The sequence below is a fragment of the Vidua macroura genome, chromosome 7, assembly GCF_024509145.1.
Source record: "Vidua macroura isolate BioBank_ID:100142 chromosome 7, ASM2450914v1, whole genome shotgun sequence".
Classification (NCBI taxonomy): Eukaryota; Metazoa; Chordata; class Aves; order Passeriformes; family Viduidae; genus Vidua; species Vidua macroura.
The window spans coordinates 9275165-9300845 of record NC_071577.1 but is presented as its reverse complement, the minus strand read 5'-3'; the positions used below and the strand labels follow the sequence as shown (position 1 = coordinate 9300845).

Here is a 25681-nt window from a genome sequence, read left to right as displayed (position 1 = left end):
ACACCAGTTGTTTATCAGGCAGTGGGGGGCTGCAGCCCACTGTGCTAAGTGGTGTCACCTGAGTCGTGTTTGCGAGGGGCAGTTTGTGCTGTGGCACGGTCAGGGGCATGGGCTGTGCTGATTGGGGTGCTGGTGTCTTGTCCGGTGAGATAATTATGGCTCAGACACTCAGGTGAAAGCAGTAACGTCAGGAAAAGTCACACCGAGCCACATCGAGAGCAGGGTGACTGCAACCGTAGTCTTTGCTCTCTTATTCTGTGTAAAACCTCTTTTCCACGTGTTTCAAAACAGGTTTATGCTGATCTTTGAAACCTTGATTCTTTCAAAAGTGACCCTTAATCCCTTGAGAAAGAGGCCTCTGGCTTCTTTTCCTTTTTTTTTTTTTTTTTTTTTTTTTTTCCGTATTCCTGTGATTTGAGGACCATCACGCCCTCCAGGCAAGGCAGTGCCGGTGTGCCCGGGGATGGAGGCTACGGAGCCGCAGCCGCCCCTGGCTCCCTCAGGGACGGGATCTGTCCCAGCCTTCTTCCCTAATGAAGGCAGCGCTGGGCCGGCCGGAGCCGGGGCTGCGCTCCCGCCCCGGGCTAATTGCGGTCATTAATTGCGGTAATTAATTGCAGGTGAGCTGCGCGCAGGGTTTATAAGGCAGGAGGAGTGGGAGCGCTGCCCATTAGTCCCACAGCCGGCTCTAAAGAGGGGTTCTGTGGGAGCTGCTGTGCTTAACTCCCCGTGAACAGGTTCGGTCTGTGTTCTTTGTGTGGGTTTGGGTATTTTGGCAGCTTGTTGGGCTTTTTTCTTTTTTTCCTTAGTTTAAGTTAGGAATGAAGGTGGCTCACAGTCCAGCAATCTCCCTTCCAGGTGAGCAGGGCCAAAGGGTGATTCACCACTCTTGCCATCAGCTTTTTACTAAGGATGTGGGAAAATTAATAATTTACTCATATGTCTTTATTTGTTGTCTTTGCCCAGTGCTGCTCGTTGCTCAACACGTGCTGGTGGAGGAGCTGCTGGAGCAGCCACAGCCGATGGGAAAAGCCTATGGAAACCACAGGAATGGGATGTGCTGTGCCTGTTTTCAGGTCAGGTTTGCATGGAAATGTGGCTTTCTGAAATACTGCAAATGCTGGCTGCAACTTACACTGCCCTTTTTCCACTGTGACAGACTTTGCTAACTGTGTTCAGTGGTTTAGCTGATGAGGGTAGTAACTAATCAAATTCATGAGTAATTTGGAATTGTAGTGTCTGCTGCATCCTGATAGGAGAGAAAGCAGAACTGTGTGTGGTTTGGAATAAGTTATTAATGAAGTGATTACAGAAACAATGTTTTTGTTCTGCTTTGTACCTCATGAAAGCTATTAGCTTCTCTGAGGCAGGAGGAAGAGGAAAGAGATGTTTTCATTAGTAGCTGCCAGCATCCCAAAGTACTCCTTGGGTATTGCAAAGCTTCTGCAATTACAATGTATGAATTGCAGCAGAGATAAGGGATGGTAGAAGCCACACAAGTCTGCTCTGTGCTTCTCTAGATACCATCACAGTGCGTTATGAATAAATTAGGGTAGTAGCATCTGTTTGCCATGTAGGTAAACTGCTGAGTAAACTCCTTGAAGGTAAGAAAAAAATGCTTCTCTTTTGAGTATGAGAATACCTTTTTGTCTAGGTGTCGCTACAATAAAAAAAAAAATAAACCACATGAATATTTGAACAGCTTAACAGCCTTAGATAGGCTTTGGGGAGCCTTTCTAGTAAATAAAATAACTTTTGTATTCATAAGCACAGTGCTGCAGCAGTCTGACCTCAGCCTGGGTCAATGGGAAATGATAGAATGAATGAAAATTTCAGTTATACCATCAGATGCAATATAAGGGGCAGTTTTATTCTCTACCTAGTCCTGAAGGGCTAGCTGTGAATACTGAGTGTATTTAACAGAATTGTGCCTTGCATGCAGTTAATCATTAGAATAGAACGAATCATTTATTATTTTCCAAGAGTGGAAGCAAAACCATTCATAGAATATTGATGAGACGGTGTGTTTAAGGCTCAGGATTTTCTTTCCTGTTCAGTTTCCAAGACAGACCATGAAAATCCCACTCTCTCCAATCTGGCCTGTGAAAGTCACTGCTGCTTAAACTTTCTCCTGTTGTTTGTGGTTACTGATGATCAAACGATTAGATAATGATAAATTATTTTAGCAGAGTTCTCATGAGTTGTGCTGGACAAAGTTGTTGGAGGATAAGGATTGCGTAGTGGCTGCTCCTTTGTCTTTACTTATTTTTCCCCCACTGTAAAAATACACATAAATTGATAAATATTAACTTAATCACTTCTGACCAACCCAGAGGCCTAAGTATATAGACTGATCCTTTCTTTTGCTCTCCCTCGATGTAATTTTACTCAGTTAGGATGCTAGTGCTCTGTAGAATTAGGCACCAAAATTGGCCAAACTGACTAAAACATGGATTTCTAGAGTAGAAAGAAAAAAATGTATGGCTTTTTAGCAGCTTTTATCTGGCTATATTTTTTTGTCTTGCTCAGATTTGGCATTTTTTGTGACAATAATCTTTCCAAGGCTTTTCAGAGAAAGTGCATATGAGCATTGGAAAGAGTTATTTGTTCACCAACAGTTACATTATTCAAGAAAAGTAGTTATGTTACAGTTGGAGAGCAGAATTTTAGGTGTATTTTAAGAAAATGTCATGCTAATTAATATGACTACTTCAATTTTTGCCATTTTTCTACTTCTGTGCTGTGCTGTCTTGCCATCAAGAGGCAGGACTGTGGCTAGTAAGTTAGTTTCAGAAGAGTTCAAACTTTAGTCTGAGACTAACACATTGGATGGGAGTAAAATCTGTCTGGGTTGTAACTTAATAAATTCCACTTTTAAATTTGGTGAAATTGTTCTGTAGTGAACAGTATCTACTTTGCTCTGTAATGACTTAGTAGAATAGCTTAAGAGGATTCATTGTCTAGCAGCCTCTCCTAGAAATGTGGCTTGTTTTTCTTGCAGTCAGTTTGGTGTTCCCCTGCCTTAGTAATAAGAGTTCAACTCCCATGCCATCAATAACATTGTGAGGCAGGGTGAACTTGGGTTAAAAAATGGCACAACACTCACATCTCTTAGTTAGTGTGGTCTTTTGTGGTAAGTACACAGTGGTTGTCTCATGTTTAGAGAGCTATTTGTACCAGCTGGTAGAGATTCTTTGATTGAGCAGCTGATGTCTATAAGCAGCCCATGTGTAGGTGGAGTAGCAGGAGGGCTGATGGGAGGAGTAGGACTAGTTTTTATTGCTGATCAGAGTCATGTAGTGACTCCGGAGTGTGGGGGTGTGCAGAAGAGGTAGATGAGAGTTCCATAATATTTCTGAAAGCAATAAGGGAGGAAAAAAACCTCAAAAACCACTGGGGTGGTTACTATGCAAGAGGGAACAAGAAGGTGAGAAAGGCAATTTTGCTGGTCATTTTCACCTGCAATTGTACTTAAAACACAGGTGTTTGTTTTTAAAGGTTTTTATAGTGGCAGATGAGGTCTTGCAACTTTGAGAATTAGGTGTTAGCTAAAGGTAAGGTTTGCTTAAATACTCCCTGTGTAATCAAACTACTTAATAGAGATATAATTAAGTATAATTTTAAGCATTAACCACAATGTCTGATTTATGCTGCCTGCCTTTTGCTGGGGGAGATTAAAACTACTTTTATTCCAAGGAATTCCACTTTTTTGTAGCTTCTTTAAACAACTTAAATCAGATTTAGACTCAGTTCTATGTTTATAGAAGTCTGCCAAAGATCAGAAAACAGATGGCAAGCGTTGCTTCTCTTGTTTTTAACAGGAATTCATTTTCCCTAGGAATACCAATTTGTAATCCAATTTTTCCTACTAAAATATATGACCCAAGTCTGGTAAGACATTGGGAAGCAAATTTGAAGACTAACAATGTCCTCTAATTCAAAAAGAACTCCAAGGAGAGGTGGACAATATAGGCCAGGATTTTCCAAAGGAAATAACTGAGTTGCTCATCCTGTGCAGACTTGAAACTTCAAATGAGATAGCCTGGACAAAAGATATTTTTTTATATTTTCATTTTTAAAAATTAGGCCTGAAGGTCATGATAATATCCTCGTGTGTCTAGAGCAAGAGTCTGCCTTAGCTGTGAAGCAGCAGAATGGTCTCTGTGGATTTCATACCTTATTTTCAACCTGCCTGTGTGTGCTGCACTGCTTTACTGCATCCGAGTCATCCTACACTGGGTTTAAACTTCCAAATTAGCTGGAATGCCTGAAAGATGGTGGGGGGAAAAAGAAAAAATGGATTACATCTTAATCAACAGAATATACTGAGAGAAAGGATGATGTACATCTTGTGGTGATGTACACCGCTACTTCCCATGCAAGCTATTTTTTTGTTTTCTGAAAGTAGCTTAAATTGGCAACTAAAGGAAAGCAAGAATAAATATATATCCATTTTCATACTGATTTCAGAATTTTCTCCATTCTTTTAGGAACTTAATGTATTGTCTTTTTTTTTTTCTCTTGCTGAGAGAAAAATTGAGGGCTGAGCGTAGTTTTCTGTGTTTTGTGGTTTTATAATGAACAGAGGAAAAGGTCACTTCTGTGGCTTGCAGTTTATGGTGCAAGGTGAAGGAGAGGCAGTTTGGTGTTCTGCATGTTTTGGCTTAAAATACACAGATGTATTCAGGGACTAAGTTGTTTCTTAACTTTCATGCTTCATGTCATTCACTTGTTTTATGTGATGTGCATGAATCTTTGTTCAAAAACTTTGTAAACATTTAGTTATTTATACAAATTTTTGATGCCACATTTTTTCTGTGCACTATTTATATTTTAAAAGTTATAGAAATACATTTATTTTGTTACTGTAACTTGTTTCCTCAATATTCATATTTTATAAGGCTGAATATAATTTGGAAATTGTTGAGTTTTAGCATTACAGGAAATGGCTCAAGCTATGAATTTTACCATAAACTATGTTTGTAATCATTAGCACTTCAGTTTCTCTATAAATAAGCACCAGTGTGGAATTACTGTGTATTTTTTAAAACCAGAAAGTATGGGTTCATCTGGCACTGATTATCATGTTACCACATGTTAATTATGCCTGGCAAATTTTATTTTTCTTTTCCACTATATGTTTGTGGAGAAGCCAGTTAGTTCTGCTTCATTTCAGCAAACTGGGCTAATGCCCAGACAACTATTAGTAGCTTCATTGTTTTTATTTATACTGAATGGCAAAATGTTTGATTATCAGGGTGAACCTGAAAGGGAAATTCTTGGCCAAACATGTTCGTGTTTCTTTTCCTTTCTAGTTATGCCATGGTCAGGCCAGCTATGTGTTCATAGGCCCTGTTGTTTTTATTGGGTATTTCTATTGATTTTAAAAAATAGCCTCATTTTTTGCAACTGCAGTCTTTGGCTATAAGGCATCATGACCATGTGAGGGAAATCTGTTCTGATAAGTACCTGAGGAAAACACCAGTAATGCACTCAAATTGTGATTCAGCTGTGTTTCCCTGGAGTAAATCTGCACAGCCAGGAGTAAAACCCATTTTAGTGGGTAGCTGTGCTACAGTTACTTTGTGAGTGTTGCTTTTTTAAGGAACAGTTGTATTTCAGCACCACCTATAGGTATTTAAAGGAAATCTGTTTAGATCCATGACAGGATTCACAAATGGGTTCCGCATTAATTGAAAGCGAGGTTGGTTTTACAACTGCACAGCTGCTCTTACAAACAATTTTTATCTTTCACCTTGGTTCAAAAATGTAGTAACATGCTATGTAATATATATATATGAAATATGCTATAACATCAAATTTGTTTTATTGAAGGAATATTTAGTATGAAACTGCATGATCAAGAGAGCATGACAGGCATCTTCATGAGATGCACTTTTCACAAACAGTGCAAGTTTTGCAGGTTTGGCCTCTTACTGTAACAAAGGATTGGGAGAAAAATAGAAGGGTTTTAATAATGTCAAATTTTCCCTGGATTCACAGGTGGGTTTTCCATACTTCAGTAAGCGTTTTTATTGATTAAATCCACAGAATCTGCCTTCACCCTTAAACTTATTCAAACATGGTTAAGATTTATAAGTACCTGGTACATTTTTTGATCCAATGTGTCCTTTACGTGGAATGGTTCATGTTTTTGAATAGGGAAAGAGTGGCAAAATTACTGGCCTTTTGAAAGAGAGAAGATCTGAGATATAACTGGAGTTCTTACTCAGGTTGCCTGGTTTTCCTAGGAAAAAATACCTCAGAAGTCACAAATGTGTGAGATCTCTGAATGCAAAGTTTCCCGTTATGCCAGTGCCCACTGAATTTCATGTTCATATTTTATGCAGTACCTTAAATTTACATATACCTTAAACAAAGGGCTTTTGTTAGGTTTTATGGGGTTTTTTTTTGTGCAGTGGGCTTTTTGTTTTGTTAAGGGTGTTTTGTTTTGTTTTTTTTTTTAATTGTAAGCCAGAATGTCTCAGATAAGCCATACAAAACATATGCTTAAACATGAAGCCTTAAAATATGTTGCTAGGGCTAAGGTAAAAACTGTTCAACAGGAACAAATGTTGTATTGTCCTGGAGGGGAAAATATCTGATTGGAGGGAAAAGTGGCAACATCTTACACTTTGCTTCAGTGAATCTTTGGGAATTATGCTGTGCTGCAATTTTAATATTGCAACAAAAATTCAATAGCAGAGTATATGGCATGCAGGCTCTCTCTTCAGAGTTGTTGACCCTTGCACTGGATTTATTCAAGAGGAAGAAATGTGTTAAGGGCTCTTCTGGGACTGCCTGGGTTTTCCAGGCTAGGAATACTAATGGATTTATGTTCATCCAGTAATCATTGCTGCACTGCCAGAGTTTAAACACAGCCTAAACATGTGAGAGCTAGAATGGATGGCAAATATAGCTCAGTAATGCCTCCTGCACAGCATTTGGAAATCCTGTACTCCAGCCCATTGCAGGCAGTTCCCTCTTCCTCTTGTTATTTATATTTACATGGAGTAAGCTGTGCCGAACGGGGCCAGATGGAAGAAACTGTCAATCCCTTTGTGGACAGGAGGCTGAAAAGAGTGGAGTTTTTCTTGTTATTTTGTCAACAGTGTGAGCAAATAAGTGCAGGGCAAGTAGTTCTGCTTAAATGGAGAGTATTTATTGCATGAGCTGTAATTTTCTCTTTTGCTGTAGAGAGGTATTGCTTGCTGTGTCTGTACATTTTTCTGCATAACTGGCTAATAACAGCTGCAGGTGCAATTCAGTTTACAGAGTGAAGGCCTGTGCCTTTGGGTTTACTGATAAATGCAGCAGGGGTGGCCTCTGAGTTTACTTTGGGCTTTCCAGCTTGTATTCCTGAAGGTGAAATTGTTGTTGACTAAATTTTTCTACCCATCTGCATAAAAAATATAGACTGAGCCGTTTCCTTGTCATCCCCAGCCTCTTCTGTCAGTTCTTTTTTGGTTTGACCACACACAAATAATCAAGAAATTTATTTGTTTTTTCTAACTCGTTCTGGACAGATGTCAGTAGTAGCACTGGTCACCTAAATATTAAGAAAAACAAGGAAACAAACAAAAACAAAATCCCTGCAAAATTAAACACAACTCTTAAAACAATGAGCTCCATCAAACAAAATTAAACTTTTTCTTTTCTTTTTGTTTTTTTTACTGAAAAAGCTAAAGGTGAAATTATGCTTGCCTCATGGAAACTACTTTTTACACAGAAAAAGTCATAAGGCTGCCAAACTCTGGTAATATATATCTCCTTTCACCCAGAAAGATCCAGTGCAACAAGTGTGTGATTTAAATGAGTAAGGGATTTAAACAAAGACCTTAAGGTAGTAAGTAAGGAAATTCAGGTGGGAGAGACACTGTTTATCCTAAAACAATCAGTCAAAAAGAAGAATTTTTGTATGAAGGTGGATGGGCATAAAGAAGGATAAACAAAATTCTGGGTGATAACAATTGGACATATATTGTAGGTCATCTGCTACTCTGGAAGCTGGATATTACCCCATTCAAGAACATTATTCTGCAGACAAACAAAAAAAGCAGCTCTTGCATTACTACTAGATTTTCATTTTGGTCTCTGTTAGTAGGGCAAAATTGGATTTATTGAAATTGAAACCAGCTTTATGGGAAAGGCACTGCAAGTTATTGTTTTTCAGCACCAACTACTACAAAAAAGACTCAATTTTCACAGGGAAATAGATGCAGCAGACCTCGTGCCCAGCTCTTCAAGGAAATGAGCCTTCCTGGTAGTCTGCTTCTCATGCAGCACATTTCTCTAGCCAAGATATAAGCAGAAATCATATCTGGTTTTGTATCAGCAGATAGAAATGCCTTAATGAAACTTGACAAAGACTACTTGTTTTGCTACTTTTGTGCTGTTTATTGGTTTGAAATAATTTGTTTTCCAGTGGAGCAGGTTTCAGCATAAACACAACTGCTTCCAAAATGAGAGGAGCAGTTAAAAAGCAGTATTTCTCTTATGAGCCATTGAAACTCTTCATAACTCTACAGAACAGCAAAGCCAGACTGCAGTGACTTCTTTCTGTGCTATATAGTTCCAAGTTCAGTGGAAAAGTTTCTAAAGTCAGGCCCTTCCTTGATCTGTCTTATTTTAAGGGTGATGGGGATACCCTTGTTTTACAAGTCTGTCAGACTTTTATAGAAAAGCAGCTTTGCTGGAGTGAAGAGAGAAAATAGAGTGGGCCTGTGTTCTGGGAATGAACTGCACAGAGAGAGAAGGCTGCAAAGGAATTGAAAGGACAGGAAGGGATATTAGGTCTCCTTTATGCCAAGTTCAGGGATTGGTTTCTTCTGTCCAGTGTCTCAATGTTTTAATCCTTCTTTGCCCGCATCAAAAAAAAAGTTAAATTAAGTAAATTTTCAGATTCTTTTTGTGCAAGGGCTGGTATAGGACAGACAGGTTTATTTTGGAATAACTTCCAATTATTTCCAGCTACAGTATTGAATGCTTTTAAGTGAGCAATGGGCCATCTTTATGTATTTTTTGATACTGCAGTCATTGCTGATTTTTAATAATGTCTATTGCTTCTACCTAAGAAAGTCATTAGGTCACCTCTTCATTTATAGATTGTAATGCTGTATTATAATTGATTTTTTTACGTTGTGTGCTTTGAAGATACCTGGTATATAACTGAGGTAACAAAATCTGCATAAATTTTTGGGTTTGTTTTCTTGATAAAACAATTTTGCTGTGAGCCTCAAGCCCCAAGAGAGAATGTTCTAAGTATATTAATATTTCAATTAAGGTTTAAAATTGTATTAACCCATCCCAAGTAATTCTTCAAGGTTGCTTTGTGTGAAAATAAGGTAGAAGAAAACAGTAGTTGTGGCAAAGTACTGATGAAAAGTTCTAAGAAGATCTTATCAAGAAAATAAGATGGCCAGACATAATTATTTTATATTGCAGTGGTGAAAGAATGTCATAAAATTGTTATGATGTTTGCATTGTACTTTCACTAAAGGCATGCACTGCCTTAAATACAGTGCCCAGTTTATTTACTGTCAATCAGGTAGGGTACAAGTGGAAAATCAATAAGATTAAGGAGGAAAATATTTCCCTAAAAAAAACCAGAAAGATAAGTTCATTCAGTTTAGACAGAGATTACAAAGAGCAGAGCAAAAACATATTGAATGAGTGTGGTTTAGAGAGTCACTAGAGGATTTTCCTTTGCTGTTTCATGTCAGAGAAGATTGTAAGTACACCCTCAGACATAAAAGGATGACAAATTTTATTTCCAAGTAAAACAAAATTATAGAAGTTACTAAGGTCATTCAGAGAAAACACTTAAAAAAAAAAAAAAGGGCAGAGAAGTGTGTGGACCACAAAGCACTCTGTATCTGGTTAAGGCATTACCTGCAGGTACCATGCTGCAAGCAGAGGTTCTGCTGACAGGGCAGCAATTTTGGTTCTCCTGATCTATATGTGTATCAGAAAAGGAAGGTCTCTAGCACAGCTGGCTTCAAACTGAGAAGAAGCAGTAGCTGGATTTAAATGTGCTCTGAGCATTGTCTTGTCCAGCAGGAGAAGCTCAGATCGCACGAGTTGTAGAGATTGTGTAAGGAGTAAGGACACAAAAGCTGACCAGGCAAATGTGGAAAATGCTGCGGCAGGAAAGTGAAGGAAATCGGTGGAGTGAGCCAGCCTTCAGCTGCAGAAGGCAACCTGTCTCATGTTTTTGTGTCCCCATTCCATGGTCACACTAACTCTGCTCCATGGCTGACAGCAGCTCTTGCCTGTCCATGTCAGACACCTGCCCAAAGGGGCAGGAGTTGGCTGCACTATGTTTTCTGTGGCAGTTCCCATTCTTTTCCATCTTAGAATGATATTTTTTCCCTTTTCCCACTCTAGCCTTAGGCTTAGGCAGGCAGGATGTGAAAGGACACTGTTATTACAAAGTGATTAACTTTTTAGAGACATGCACTCATTCAGCTTCCATTTCAGTTTAAGTACTGTTCACTTTTTTGCTATTAAATCTCATATTTCTGTCATGTAGTGTGACTCTGTCGTTTGTAACTGATGCCAGTCTTTCACCCAAAGTTGGTCAAGAGATATTTGTCCTGCTGACTTCATCTGCTTTGGCAATTTCCATTTTTATCTCTATAGTCATACCTGGATTTCTACATTTTGAAGTCCTACCAGTAAATTCAGGCAGAGAGGGAGGCAGAAGGACACCTGATTTTCAGTAGCTTTGTTGCAACTCCTAGTGACTTCTAAAGCCTGTTCATCACCTAATGCTAGAAATCTAATTATAAAAAAGCCCCAAATATGGAAAATGTCTCACATGGTTTTAGTAATATTATGTAATGCTGAAGAAAGAGGAAGCCTCAGGTCCTTGATACACTTTCTCCTGCTACAGCTTTATGCAGTAAGTGTGGCCCATGCCAGAGAGCTATGGTTGTTGCTGCAGACAAATCATCCTTTGAAATAATGAACTACCTTACTGGAGAAAGCACTTGGAACTTTGGATAGATTATAATTTCCTGGAGCTGAACTACAAGTTCATAAGAAGGCTTGAAAGGAGTAAAGACTCTTGAGTGTTGTATAAGCAATAACAGCTTGTGGATTTTTATCTAATTACTGAGGTGGGTTTTATATTTAATGATTTTTCATGTTTTTTAAACAGTTTCAGAATTTTATCCTGCTGTGGCAGTGAGAGCCCAGACTTTTCATGTTGCCACTTTATAAGTCACCCGATAAAAAGGGCAAAATGAAAAGGAGACTAGCAAGAAGAGTGCTTTCCTGAGACCATTTTTTCTTTTAAGTCATTAGCCCTAAATGATACTGGCACTTCTGGCATATGTCTTCAGGTTCTGGCTTTCTGCATAGATTTTTATTTGTAGCTTTCCACTGATATATTCCTAGGGAAAATTAAGCTTTATTTGATTGATATTTTGTGATTGAAAGCTGTTTCATGGTAAATCATCACTATTTGTACAGCCTACCCACACTTACAGGATGTCTTGCTTTCCAAATCCATATACAACATTTTAGGGGGTTGTTAATCAGTTTAGGGGGTTGTTAATCAATAATATAGACATGATTTAATAGCCTTGCAGAGAGAAGTTTGAGAAAGACTATTTTTATAAAGAAAAGCATTAATAAGATTAGTGCAGAGCAGCTGTACAAAGCTTTCATCTTGATACATAAAGAACGTGCAAGTTTCTTTTTCATATTTCTTCTTCTAAATTTTTAGAGGCTTTATTTCTTTTTGCAGTAAGCCCTTTAACTGTACTTGCATTAAGATATACTGCAGTAGCTGAAGTCAAAGTAGGAATGTTTATAGAATATGGCATCTTACAATATAGCAGTTTAATAACTTCAGATTTCTACTGGCAAATCTGTAATCACTATGCAGTTTTAATCTTTATAGATTTCCTTTTTTTGTGCTTCTATGGAATCTGCTACAAAGTGAAAGTTGCAAAAGACATGAATACATTTGTCTTCCTTTAGCTGAGATTCTTAATAACTCTTTATACCTCATTCCAGTCCAGGTAAAATATCTGACAATAAGTTAGACTGTTTGGTTGTGTGGGATATCAGCTGCATTTTGCCAATTAACTGTGGAGCAGAATTCACTCCATCACAGGGTAGCCACTCAGGAGACATTATTTGGGACCTTATTAAATTGAGTTAGTCCAAAATTCCTAGTTCAGGCTGTACTGCTGGTTGAGCAGCTGGACTTTGAGGTACTTTTACTTCTGCATGTAGAGAAAATGCAGCAAAATGGCCTAGTTATGCTATTTTGAAGATAGCACACTTCTCTGGCTCTGTGATATATATTTGGCAGATTGATTTGAAAAACTATTAGGCTTTAGACAGTGGCCCTCACATCACTCCTGGCAAAGTTAATTAGCAACTGGACATTGTCTGAGGAGGAAATGAGTGAATAACTAAGAGAAATTAAAGAATTTTCATTCTAAAACAAAATTTTGTTGTCTTTGTGCTCCTCCAAGAGCTTGGGAAGAAATTGCTGATAGCTGGATTCATAGCAAGCCAGCTCTTTTGGGGATCAAGAGCAGCATATTCCTTTTAGGAATAAGATGCATGTGGTGAGGATTATCAGGTGTATTTGTGAACGTGTATCGGGCTATCCTTGTTCTCTCAAGTCTTTAAATCAAAGATTTTGCATAACAGTAGAGAGTTCTAAGAACAAATCCTCTCCTTTAATGTGCAGCCTTCAGTGCTCTTCCCACTTGCAGTTGCTTCCTGGGCTTAGGACTGTCTTTCCTTCCTTCCAAGCTGGATTTGGTGGGTGAGGCACCAAATGTGTTCCAAGGGAACTGTGCATCTCTGGACCTTCTCATCTTAGGGGTTAGAATTATTACTTTTGTTTTCAAAATGTCATTTTTCCTTCCCATGCTTAGGTCCTGTTGTACCATTGCCAAATTATGAGAGGTATTTGGATCAAGTAGGATCTTCCTGCTGATTTGTCTGAGCAAAAATGAAAAAAGTAACTCAAATGGCTTTTAAAGAAATAACTTCCCAAGGTTTTTAGTTGAAAATAAAAGCTTCACTTTTTTCCTCTTGATTTAAATTCCAAGTTCCAGTGACAGTGCAAGTAAACACTGACATTACTAGCATTTTAGTATGGAAATTACATTGCAGACACACAAACTGAAACTTCAAAGGTTAAAACTTTGTAACCAGGAACTTTTCAGCTGAACTCTGTATAAGGACAAAAAGCAAACTATCCAAATAGTACATTGCATTGATGTGAGCTGGAAGATTTTTTTCTAGATTTCTGACAGGCTTTGAATTTCCTGAAGAAGTACCTTTATTCCGGTTCCAAATATTCCAGGTTAATTTACAGGCATATTTTTATCTCTAAGCTATAGATTCTGTATTTGTTTAGACTTTTAGAACTTTATTTTTTTGTGATTTTGGAAGTCTTAATGAAAAACTACTGCCTCAACAGTCAGAATTATCATGGTCAAATGCAAAACCTCCCACTCTCCTCAAAAAATTCCAGCTGTGGCTGCCCAAGTGTTTTCTTGTGCCATTGGCTTACAGTTGACTCTTAAACTGTTGTAAAGCATTAGTGCTGCACTGTCCTCACCTCTTAGGGAGTGTTGGTGTTACTTACTGATGAGCTCCAGTCAAATCAGTTAAATGTACTGTATGATCTGTTCTGAAATTAAATCTATGACAGGGATTGGTGCTCCGCTGGCACCAATTCAAGCACGTGGCATATTTAAGTGCATTATGCATTTTCATAGAAACTGTGGGGAATATTAACTAAGGAGACTTTTAAGTTCTCTGTCTCTAATGGTTGCAAAAAAGAGGACAGAAGGGTTTGTTCTTCCTAGTCAAGCACTGCAGGCAGCTGAAAGGGAAATTGTCAGGAACATAGAAGGAATTGTCCCTTTTACGACAGTGAACAAGACTGGTGCCAGATGATATGAGGAAACCTCACTGGCAGAACTTTGTGTTTTGTAAGAAGTGATATTTAGTGATAATAGCTGTCCCTGCAGCTTCCTATAACAGAGATACCATTTGTTTCTGAAGATATCTTTACAATTGTACAGATACTTTTCTTGTATTGTGCTTTATATTTGCCTTTGGACAAAAAAATTCTGCTGTAAATATTGCTACATGATCTTTTGCATTGGGAAGGTGTTGAAGAAACAATGGAGAAAGGAAGAAACATAAAAACATGAAAAATCTAAAAGCGGGATTGGCAGCCCTTGCTTTTTGTGGCTTTGTTTATTTTTAATAGATCAGTGCATCTAATCACTCTTTGAGGGTCACTGGGGCTTGTTATCTATAATGAAATGCCTAACAATTAAAACATGCACAATTTTAATGTCAGAGAGAAGTAAGCTGGTTTTCAGCCAACAAAGCTGCTACAACACTGATTAGAGGAGTTTGCTCTCATTTATAGTGACAAGCAAGAACCAGAGAGACATTGCTTCATAAATGTAATGTCTACTGAAGTTTCCAGTATTTTTACTTACATTATGCAAGGAGCTAAAGACAACAGCAAGGAGCAATCACCTTTTAGTGTGGTTGTGTGTGAAGAATGTGGCTCTTGACAACCAGCCAGCAGTGTGAGCACGTTGTTCAAAACATGCTTTGTAAGAAAAGCCAGTTGGGGGCAATGGCCCCGCTTCTCTGCTCTGTGTTTCTGGCATAGAATGTGTGTTTTATAACCTTGGGGAGCTTGTGGAAGTGTATAACATACTGGTCCAATGAAAAAGAAAATTTCCTGAAGCTGTGCTGCAGTTCTCCAGAACTCTGTCACTGTGAGCTTCCTTCTTCCTTGGCTTGAGAGCTGTGGGGCTCAAAGTGACTTCACTGCTTGGCCACCAAATGGGTTTTTCTAATCAAGGGTGCTGAAAGCAGTGCAAGGGCTCACCCTCTCTGCACAGCAGCAGAGCTGAGCTGCCTTGCCTTGGGCTTAGGTCCATTTGCATCACATTTTGTCTATGAATAAAATTGCTTAATAATTACTTCAATTTGCATATTTCACACTGATTGAAAGCCTTACTTTCAAGTCCTGTTCATGCACTATAGGTCTGTTCTGTACTTTCACAGCAGCAGATAATGCTTGAAGGGTTAACTTCTTAATTCCCCAGAGGCTATAATTTCTATTTACCCTCTTATCAATGGTTATTTTCTTTTCTTATTTTCTCTCTCTGATTTATTTTGTTTTATAGAACTTTATATTGTATTAACAGATAGGATAACTTGTTCTATAGCTTGTTAAATAACTGTATCTTACAGAAGTTAATCTTAATTAGGTCTTGTATTCAAGAGTCCTAAATTGATACATAGTTTCTGAAAGCCCCTGCATTATCCCTGGAAGCATGGAATGCTTAAATAGCTCATTTTGAAAATAAGAAACATCAAGAAATGAAAATGGATTCTAATTAAATGATTCAATTAATTTGTTGCTTCTTAAAATAGACTGCTGCAGACACAGATTTTTTTTTTCAGTTATAGTATTTCTTTTTGCTAAGATTGTCTGTAGAGATGTGTCTTTTCTGGAAATTTACTCTTTGTATAACCTGATTTACCTCCAAATGAAGAACTTTTATGGCTATAACTCAGACTTAGAAATCTGACCAAATAAACAAAAGAAAAACTAGTAAAAAAATTACAGTGACTGGGCAGGAAGAGGTTGAGTACTTAGCAAGTAGGAAAACTTATTCCTTAATCCCCTCTTATGTTTCAGTAGTGAGTTGGAAGGAGCATGAATTCAAACCATCATTGACCTTCTTTTGTAGCAATAGTTTGAAATCTTTTAGCTCGTTCTTATCCTAAAAAAATAAGTTATGCCGTACATATACATTTTGGGGCAGGTTTTCTGCTTTTAATCTAGCAGCTGTGGATGAGCAGACACCTCATACAAAATAAAAAAGATACCTTCATTCAGGTATTTATTTCTTCATCTCCTTTAGATCTGAAACTATGGGTAGGAACAGTTAGAAAAGGGTCATTCTACCAAGATGGTTCTCTCTAATTGGAACAATAAAGCCTTTGTCAGCCACCAGATGTGCAGGCAAGTTGAGAGGTGACCTGTGGATTGATCCTGCAAGACAAAAAGGAGTTGTATCTCCATTAGCTGCACCATTCATTTAGAATTTTCTTTCTGTTGTCTTGGATTTAAATTGCCATTTTGGAAGAGGAATTTGACTAAAAATATGCTGGGAAAAAACTCTTTTATTCTGTACAGTAGGATTCCCTACTGTTAGAGTAATTCTTTTATTTTTGAAGTGATTTAAGTGATTGAACAGACCTAGTGGATGTTCCATATGTGGGGACTTCGTGTGTTTGTGTGGGCTTTAAAGAGCTATGAGATAATTTGGCATCATTTTGTAATCAGTCATGATGTGTGCTTCATGTTTTCTTGTGGCAGATTCCAAAAATGAAGTCTTTCTAATCAGAAGCATTTGTTCAGATAGGAAACTGCTCTGTGTAGAAAGCCTTAACTGTATTGCAATGACTTTAATAACAAATAATAATAACAACACTAGTGCAGAGACAAATTTAGGGCTGAGAGATAATTTTTTATATCGTTTTGTGGTGATATTGACCAAAAGAGTAACTGCTGTATTTCTAAAGAGATACAGAAGTTTCCCTGGGAAGCTTTTTAAAGCAGTCAATATATTTTTGAGTGCTCCAGAACTCCAAGCAGAGCAAATCTGTGAATTCTTTACTACTGAGGTCTGCTAAGATACCCAGTTTTCAGGTTCTGGTTTTTATTTTCAAGGCCTTAAAGCTTATACCAACAGCAATAAGTAAAGCATAGTTTCTTATTGGCTTGTGTTATTTGTCATCCCACCAAAAAAAAAATTGTGTTCTAAATCCTGGCTAGAGCTTCTGCGTACTTTAGGCTTTGAGATTAATAGGAGCCCCTTGTGCACAGGGAAGTTGAACCTCACAGGTTTCTGTATGGTCCAGCTCTGAAACACCTCTGTAATTTCATGTGTAATTCCAAGAAGATATAGAATAAGCGAGTGAAAAAATGGAAATTAATGAGCATGTACTACAAAACTGTAATGCATCACATCCTGGCCGTGCAGTGACACAGCTGAACCCTTGGGAATGCTTCCTCCCCCTCTAGTGGTTAAACTGCTTTTCTGAGCAGTGGACTTCCAAAATCTGCCAGAGCCAAACACTTGCAGATGTGCCAGAGGATGTTGGAGTATCTCCAACTGTGTAGAGGTAATTATTCAGCTTTCCACTTTAAATAAAGTCTGCTTATTTTGGAGGCAAAGAGATGTTCTCACAAGTAGCCACTGTAATACCAGAGAATTAGTGTGGTTCTTTACTGTACCAAAACAGACTCGGTGGAGGATTGACTTTTTTCTCCACAGCCATTGCTTGGTACCACAAACAGAAAATATTTTCTGTATCACCTATATGTGAGAAAAACAGTTGTCAGTTGGTGTTTTGGGGGTTTTATTTGTTAAGGGGTGTTTTTGTGGGTTTGTTTTTTGTCTGTTTGTTTGAATCATTATGTTTTAGAAAATCCAAGCATGTGAACAAAACAATCTTCATATATCACACAGTGGGTAAACAAATCACCAATCCTATTTTCATCCAGTAACATATTGTACTGTTTAACCTCAGATGTGTGGATTGTCTTGGGGCTGATAAAGCTACACTGAGTAGGCTGTCTGCTTCCAAGGGGTTTGGATATAAAAAGTTCTTTGCAGACACATCACAGGCATTGGCATAAAACATAAAGGTCCATCTGTGAGCTGGGGGAGAGCTCCAGGCTGGGTGTGCTCTGCACAGCCCTGCTGGTTATTGCAGAGCTGAAGGTACTTCCTTGGATTTCACAGGCACAGGAGTGGCTGGACACAAGGAAGGAAGAAATACCATCTTCCCTCTTTAATAGTAGTAAAAACTACACCGAAGTCCCAAATGATCCTGAGGAATCAGTAGCGAGTAATCAAATGGAATATTGTGAAGTTTAACTCTTTTCACAAAAGAGCAGTAATAAGTCACCAAGAAACTCTTTTCATGTTTGGTGTTTTGAGCCTCAATATGTCTTACAGCCATGGCAGGTCTTGACAATAGATCACTTAATTGGTTAATCAGCACTCCTTAATTTCATAAGCAGAAAGAACTGGTAGCTCATTATTCACACAGCTATTTGGGATAAAAATTTGCTGTTGTCTCTTGTGAGAAAAGTATTGGTAGTTGAGAATATTTTGGTGAGAAAAACGAGTATTCTCTTTAAAAATCAAAGGACCTTCTTTCAATGATGTGAATCATCTATGTTTTGCAAAAAGCACTTTAGTTTCAGAAAAATGCTCTTTACTGAAGGAAGACCTATTTTATCATGATTTTTTTTCCCCAGAAATACTTACAAAACTGCCACAGGGATTCATCTTTAAATAAGTGTCTCTTGCTTTGAGCAATTAAAACTTCTTTCTGTTATTTTCTTTTCCTTCTGCTTTCCAGCTGGCCTGTCCACCTGCTTACAGTTTGTATCCAAAAAGCAAAGTTCAGAAACCCATAAGATGTTTGTTTTAAATGGAACAAAACAGTGATAATGCCTGTGTTCTTAATTTATTTCTAAAACATTGACATAATATAGAAAAAAAGCACACTAAACCATAAAACCCAACCAAAAAAGCCCAAATTTGTATCCTGATCGATAGCACTAATTTGACCAATGGTCATTGTGTAAGAAAGAAAATTGCATAGTAAAGTCCAAGATGCCCATGTTGAAAATAGTTAATTATTATAGTATATGTTCTTGTGAATAATTTAATTTTTTTTTTCTCATGAGCAACTGATAACTCAAAAATACTCAGCTTTGCTTTCTTATTATGCTTGACCCCATCTTCTGTTCCCTGCACTACAGTAATAGAAATGAAGAAAACATCCTGAAATTTAAAAATACTTTTGCCTGTACACATCACTTCATATTCTGTGGAACAAGTCCTGAAAAACTTCATTTTCTCCTTGCATTTTGGTGTATGAACAATTCCAACCCTAGTCTGCGTCCATAATCTGCTCAAGTCTCTCTTGCTTACAAAGCTTCCACACTTCTATTTTTGTCAGTTCAGTAGTAAGGAAACAAAAATAAAAGAGAAGCTTGCCATTTGTCACACTTGTGAAATTATTTGCTCTCAAAATTTGGCATCCTCTGTCCTGACCAAGTAGGAAATGTTCTGCATGCTATTACAGTTCATTGTAAAATAAAACTGGAAGGAAGAACTAAACAAGTGAATGAGCAGAGCCTTCTTAAAGGAAGCTGGTAATCACAATCTGTCTTTCTGCATATATAGCTCTTCTCTTAGTTTTCATTCCTGGCTGGAATCTGTGCCAGTGTATTCCAGAACTGCAGGGTGGGAGGGGAAGGATGGACCTATCTATTGTAGTTGTGCCTCAAAATATTTAAAATTGGAACTATTTAAATCCATCTATTAGTTACATGCTTTCTTTTGCATCTATCAAAGTAAGCTGCTGTTTCTATTTTATTATTTTTGTTGTTGTTATTATTATTATTATGAAGCATTTAAAGGAAAAATTAATTTGGTCAAATTATATGTGAATATGTTAAGATGAAAAGCCCCCATGAGCAGGTATCTTGTATCTATATACCAGCTATTTCTCTAACAAGCAACAAACTTTTAAATATAGAATTGGAGGAACAAAATCTGTTGGGGGGGGGAATATTTCAACATCTTTAATTGAATATGGTCTAACACAGCACTCCAATCATAAAAAAATCTGTGTTCAGCATGTGTTTAGCTGTTGAGAAGAAACTGTTTCTGTGTTTGATTTACTGCAAGTAGCTTGTATTAAAAGCTTCTTTGAAACATAAGTGCCAGCAATTTTAAGTTGTTTTTGTGAGGGTTATTCTGTCAAAGAAATTTACATGTGTCTGTTAGAAGAGTTATCCGTGCATTAGAGCAGGGTGTGTGTATTACAGCATCTTAGCTCTGGGCAAATTTTTGTACCCTGTGGTGTAAGTAAGCAAAATATATCACCCCAGCTATCTCCCAGGCTGGAAAGAAATCAAATAAACTGGCAGGCTTCTGCCAGAATCTAGTAGAGATTTGTATAGTGCTAGAAATAGATTCCAGAGGATCAAAGAAAAATATTGAGTAATTCTTAATCTTCTTTTACCAATAGCACACAAGCTTTATGAAAAATCGTCCTTCACTGCCTGTTTTCTGATTAAAACAGGCTAATTCAGGAAATGTGATGAGAATATTTTCAGGGAGAGATTCTTGCCAGTTAAAAATTTGCCACTCAGCAAACTAGGATTTTACTGTAACTGTTTGGATTTTCCCACAAAAGCCACACAGTTGTCCATATGTTGTGAATATAGCTTTTGTAAGCATTCTGAACAGTCCTGTTAAACTCTGCTTTACTAAGGATGTACTTAGCACCCAGGAAACACCTTTAAATACTGGGTTCCTTTCTAGTGAGCAAAGCAGGATTATTGCATTGCTCTCAGTCCTCCACAGACTTCTCAGATTCCTTTCTGACTTGTCCTCTGGTAACCCTGAGTCAATCTTGCACGCGAGCCACCATTAACTCATTTCTGCTAGAGAACTGCTGTGGATACTTTAAATTGCTTCATTCATCCAGTTACTGAGCAGACCAACGTGTCTGAACTTGCTGCATGAATGCAGCATCAGGAAATTTCTCTGCAGCAACCTGTTGTGTTGTTCTCCTTTCAAAAGCACTGCCTTATTACAGAGTTATCACTTGCATGTGTAGAGTTAGGCACACACTTGAGAGACTTTGGCTGCTCAGCATTCTGGATGTTTACTCTTTGTTTTGAAACCATCGAGCCAAAATGGAAAACTCCTGTGGAAGGCATTATCTTCCATTTTCTGTCTCCTGAGAGAGGTGATCTTGCCAAGGATCTGTTTTGGTTTGTTATTGTTTGGGGTGTTTGCCATGAAACAGTTGCACGGAAGAGATGTTTTGAATCCAGCATCTTCCTTGCAGTAATTTTGCTTCTGAAAAAAGGAGCAAATGATTTTACCACTGACTAATTTGATGGATATCAGTCACTTAAGGCAGCTCTTGCCTAATGAGTTGGAAAGGGCAGTCTGACAGGACCTGTGTCACACTTTTACCATGTCATGAGTTTCAGTGGCACAGTGTACAGAGTATTCCATGTTTGGCACAGGCTTCTCTTGATTGATTAGTTTGGGACTTCAAACAAGATTTTTTCATTCATTTCTAATCTAGTACTTCTCCCTTTTTTGAAATGCAATCTATTGTTTAGTCTTCTTCCGTGTGTCTAATCTCATTATTTCTTATTTTCTATTACCAGAAAAGTAATATTAAATACTAAAAGAATAAAAATCTTGTCCTCACTGCTAGGCAACGTGAGCTTTGCTGAAGATGGATCAGTGCTCTGTCACCTGTGAAACACAAATTGTTTTCAGTTTCTTGGAGGGCAGGAACTTGGTAAGGGGCAGACAATTGTTCTGAGAGTTGTAAGCTCTGAGAAATGGATTTGCAAAGAATTTTTAAAGCTTGATAGAAAGTTTATGCAGTTTGGTATATTTGTATTTAAATATTGAGGTAAGGTGTGTTGATTTAGGAAGTAAATTATTTATGCCATTATTTAATAATAGCAGCATTGTGTGGCAAAAGCTAATAGGCTAAAAAACATTTATAAAATATTGCAACCAAGAAATAAGTTAGCTTCTGATAGAATGGCATTGAGTTTTATATCTCTTGTGACTCACTATTCATCGAGACTGATAATGGAATAAAATCTTTTAAAACACCTCTGTTGCCCCCATCTGCATAAAAACTAATAAAACCAACAGAAAAAATATCTGTTCCCTGGTGAGCATGTGCACTACAGGAACTGTAACAGGAACAACTGGCTGGGTTTAGCTGTCTAATGACTTCTTCTGAACACACTTGAAGTGTTTGTTTTGCTTAGAGATGCTGTCTTAGATACTGGATAGCAACTGATAAGAGCCAAAGTTTAGGTGGTGTTTCCCAAAGGCTTTTGCTGTCTCTGTGATTCCTAGAGAAGCCTTTTCTTCTCCAAATGGAAAGACTGCAAGTCAGTGGTCTGGAGAGGCAGCAGCCAGCCCCAGGAAGTGCAGGCCTTTATCACAGTAGTTGTTGGTAATGCTTTATTTTGGATTTTAGCAGATTGGAAAACAGGTTTCCTGCTTGTGTGCCTGGGTTGCCTTCCTGTGTCTGGAGCATGAGCAGCCAGGAGGTGATGGAGCAGAAATGACAAGTGGGCAGAGGTCCTGGGAGGCACTCCTGGCTCCGGGGTACCCACAGTGGGGCTGGGGGGAGCACAAGGCAGCAGGTCTGGCCCTGTGGCACCTGGGGCTGGGTCCAGCCCTGTCTGCCAGGAAAAGCCTCTCACGGGCTGCTCAGGCTCCCCAGAGCTGGCAGCACATGGTGGTGTCCTCAGCTGCCACCTCCTTCACTTACTGAAACCCTTAAAATACCTTCCTGAGAGTGTACTGTGGGACTCCTGCTGCTGCTCCTTATGGCACGGCTTGTGCATCTCCTGCACCTGATTTATTCACCAGCCACACCACAGAGGGAGGCTCAGCCTGGGGGAAACTGGCATAGTGCAAAGCCCAAAATGACACAGAAGGTGGCCTGGGTGCAGTCTGGAGGAGCAACTGTAACTAGAGCCTCTCAGCCACATCCCCTAAAAAGAAAATAGCTTTCACTTCTATTCATCTTATGCCAAGATAAAATACAGGTGTGCTCACAGCTTTCTGAGAAATCAGTAGAAAGTCCAATGAATGGGAAGTTCTGCTTGTTTTGTGGTTTTCTACCTAAAAGCACACTCCATTTAATTTCAATTTGTTGCATTTAGCCAAGAGTTAGAAACAGCTGAATATTACAGTCAGAGTATACTTCTAATTGATGATTTTGGTGCTGCTAGAATCCATTTCAAGGGGGGTTGGAAAAACCCATGTAAGAAGTCTCTGACAATGTAAGCTGCTTATATGCATGCTTAAATTAGTCAATTTTCAACATTCTGAGAATGTAGAGCTGTGTTTCTTGCACTATTTAGCCTTGTCTCAGTTTTGTTAAAGCGAGGGATAGGTATTTTAGATATTGCAATAGTCAATCATTTAAATTTACAGCTTATGTGAACCTACCAGAAACTGTTTTTGAATTATTAAGGAAATATTATATCAATTTCATATGTGCATATGTATTCATAAATAAGTATATTATTCCGGTATGGTGTGTGTATGTATATAAGTAATGGCAGAAATATGTATACTGTGCATATATAAAAAGATATTCAGAAATAAATCTCTTACCAGAGCGGCGGAAATAAAAATGGGCACACTTAAATTAAAAAGGAAAGAGTTTTAAAAGTTTAATGGAATATTTTCCCCTGAAAGCAGAAATTATCCACAGGCCTGAATACTTATAAATATTTAACTTATGATAAAAACTCACACTGACTGCAGCCTGAGCAGGAATGCAGACCAATAATAATAACAATAATGAAGGAATAAACACGAGTGTAGCTGCTGTTTGCACATAAAACACCGAGGCTCTCAGTGCAGCAACAGTGACATCCAGTGACTAAGGCAGCCAGCCCTGGGCTCGGGCTGCATTTGGAATGAGCACTAAAGGACGTGGATGGAAAGGGACGTTTGTTTGCTAAGACTTTTAGTGCAACACTGGACTCATTAAGAGGATAATTAGAAATGCCACGGGAGAATGAACAGCATGATAAATAGGTAATCATGACAAATGATGCATTGAATTAATCCTGTTTCAGAAATAAGCATTTGCTGAGCCAAGTAAGGAATATATTATTTTAAAAAAAGTGCTTTGTCCAGTGAGGCAATTTGTTCCATGAGCCTACACACACCCCCTTTCTATTATTTAACAAAACAGAATTCAGTAGGCAATGCTTCTACTCTATTTTGCTGCAGATATGATCTACCTCAGATCTAAATGCAGCTGTATGATGGAATGTTCTTTCAATTTTTCAAATGAATGAAATAAAAAGACCAAAAAGAAATAAGAAACCTGCCTTTTGTAGGGAAGGTAATAAAATGCTTACTGTCCTTTACATAAGACATTCCTTTCTCTGTTTTGGTTGAAGATATTGTGAGGTTTAATGACATTCATACTTCAAAAAGCTGCTGGCTCTAAAAATTAGTGGCATTTGATTCTGACCTGACCATCTACTTCCTTAGTTATCCATTTTTTATTTTTGGATACGAGTCTTGAAATCTCCACATTATTCCAAATGTCACATGATATCTGCTGTACTTTGATTCCTGTAATTGAACTACAGAAGTAGCTTATCTCTGGGCTTTTAAAAAAAGATAGTAATGGGAAATAATTTTTAAGGATTTCAGCTTCAAAGCATGCTCCAAGCTGTCCATGTTTTACTCTTAAGAAATTGATGAGTTAAGAAGAAGCATATGCGTTACGTAAGGTGATAAGCAAAAAGAAATGCACAGAAAAATGAATTAAAAGAATTTCCAGATGGAAACAAGAAATTTGTCAAAGTTTGTCACATCTGTCCTCTGGCAAGAGGCAGTAGTTTGATTGTGATACAGGAAAATAAGAGAAATCAAAACCTTAGGGTTGCATTGTTTCTCCCCTCTTGTTCTAAACAACATTCAGATAATAAAATATGCTGGCTATTTAACCCCTGCTTCATCTGGTATCGACACAGGGAATGTCATGTGCTGGTGATATGCTAATACTGGGTTTCTATAGGGTACAAGATGACGAAGTGTTCTGCCTAATAACAGGAGAGCCTTTTTGGTGATTTCTTTTTTTTTAAGCCCTGGATTTGATGGAGGGAAAATTTTAAAGGCTCAACTTCTTTCAGGAAAAAGAACAGCAGCACCAGCTGACTGCAGAACCTCTGTACTTCTGCTGGGCAAAGCAGAAGTTTAATTTCAGGAGAACTGATTGCTCACCATAAGACAACTGTTCTTAGAAATCAGAAAGGCAGATGCTGAATGCATTCCTTGCTGCTGCTCAAACAGGCTGGGTAGCTCAGCTTGGGAAGATTTTCAGCTAGTAATAAGTTGATCTGATAATCACTTTCCTCTCATCCACCACTCAGTTGCTTTCCCCTTCTCACCCGTGAAGAAAGCACATTAGGATAGTCCTCTTACCCAACTTACCTTTGATAGCCCTGTTAAAAATTTGACTTTCAAAGAACAAAACCCCAAGAAAAAAAACGCAGCAAAAATAAATTTGGGTGTTAAGTGTTGAAGATTCTCCCTTTTAAATATTAAATATTTAGATGTTTAAAATATCTTTTAACAATGTTTAAATACTACATTTCCATTAGTAATGGTATGTGTTACTTAGTTATTACTACTTTGGAGTGAGGACAGAAACAAAGCCTGAATTTTCAGAGCTGCCTCATCTCAACTACTTTCAGGAAAAATAGTCACCTTCTATGTTCATTTCAGTTTCAGTCTTTAGAAAACCATTGAGATAGCTGTGGTTTTAAAATAAGATCAGAAAGTTACAGGAAAGAAATAATAAGAGGGGAGAGAGGAGTGCATCAGAGAGACAGCTCTTCAAGTGACAGCTGCTGGATTCTGATGTTGCTTTCACCAAGGAAAATCTTTCACTTCTGTTCACGTGCTTTAAGTTGGCATTGAAATATTAAATACTACAGAGACCACTATAATGAAACAAGTACAAACCAGTCATAGAGCCATTTGTA

At 38.0% G+C, this 25681-nt stretch overlaps 1 protein-coding gene across 2 annotated transcripts in view; it reads left to right on the top strand.

Moving 5' to 3' along the window:
* Window positions 1–966: 966 nt before the first annotated feature.
* The window catches only part of TFPI (tissue factor pathway inhibitor), a 60411-nt gene continuing 35696 nt past the window's right edge, over window positions 967–25681 (top strand). The window contains exon 1 of one of the 2 annotated variants that reach the window (XM_053982741.1): window positions 967–1076. In XM_053982741.1, coding sequence (XP_053838716.1) covers window positions 1023–1076 — 54 coding nt within the window. In that variant the 5' untranslated portion in view covers window positions 967–1022. The remainder of the gene's footprint in view (window positions 1077–25681) is intronic. The other variant, XM_053982743.1, reaches the window with a different exon arrangement.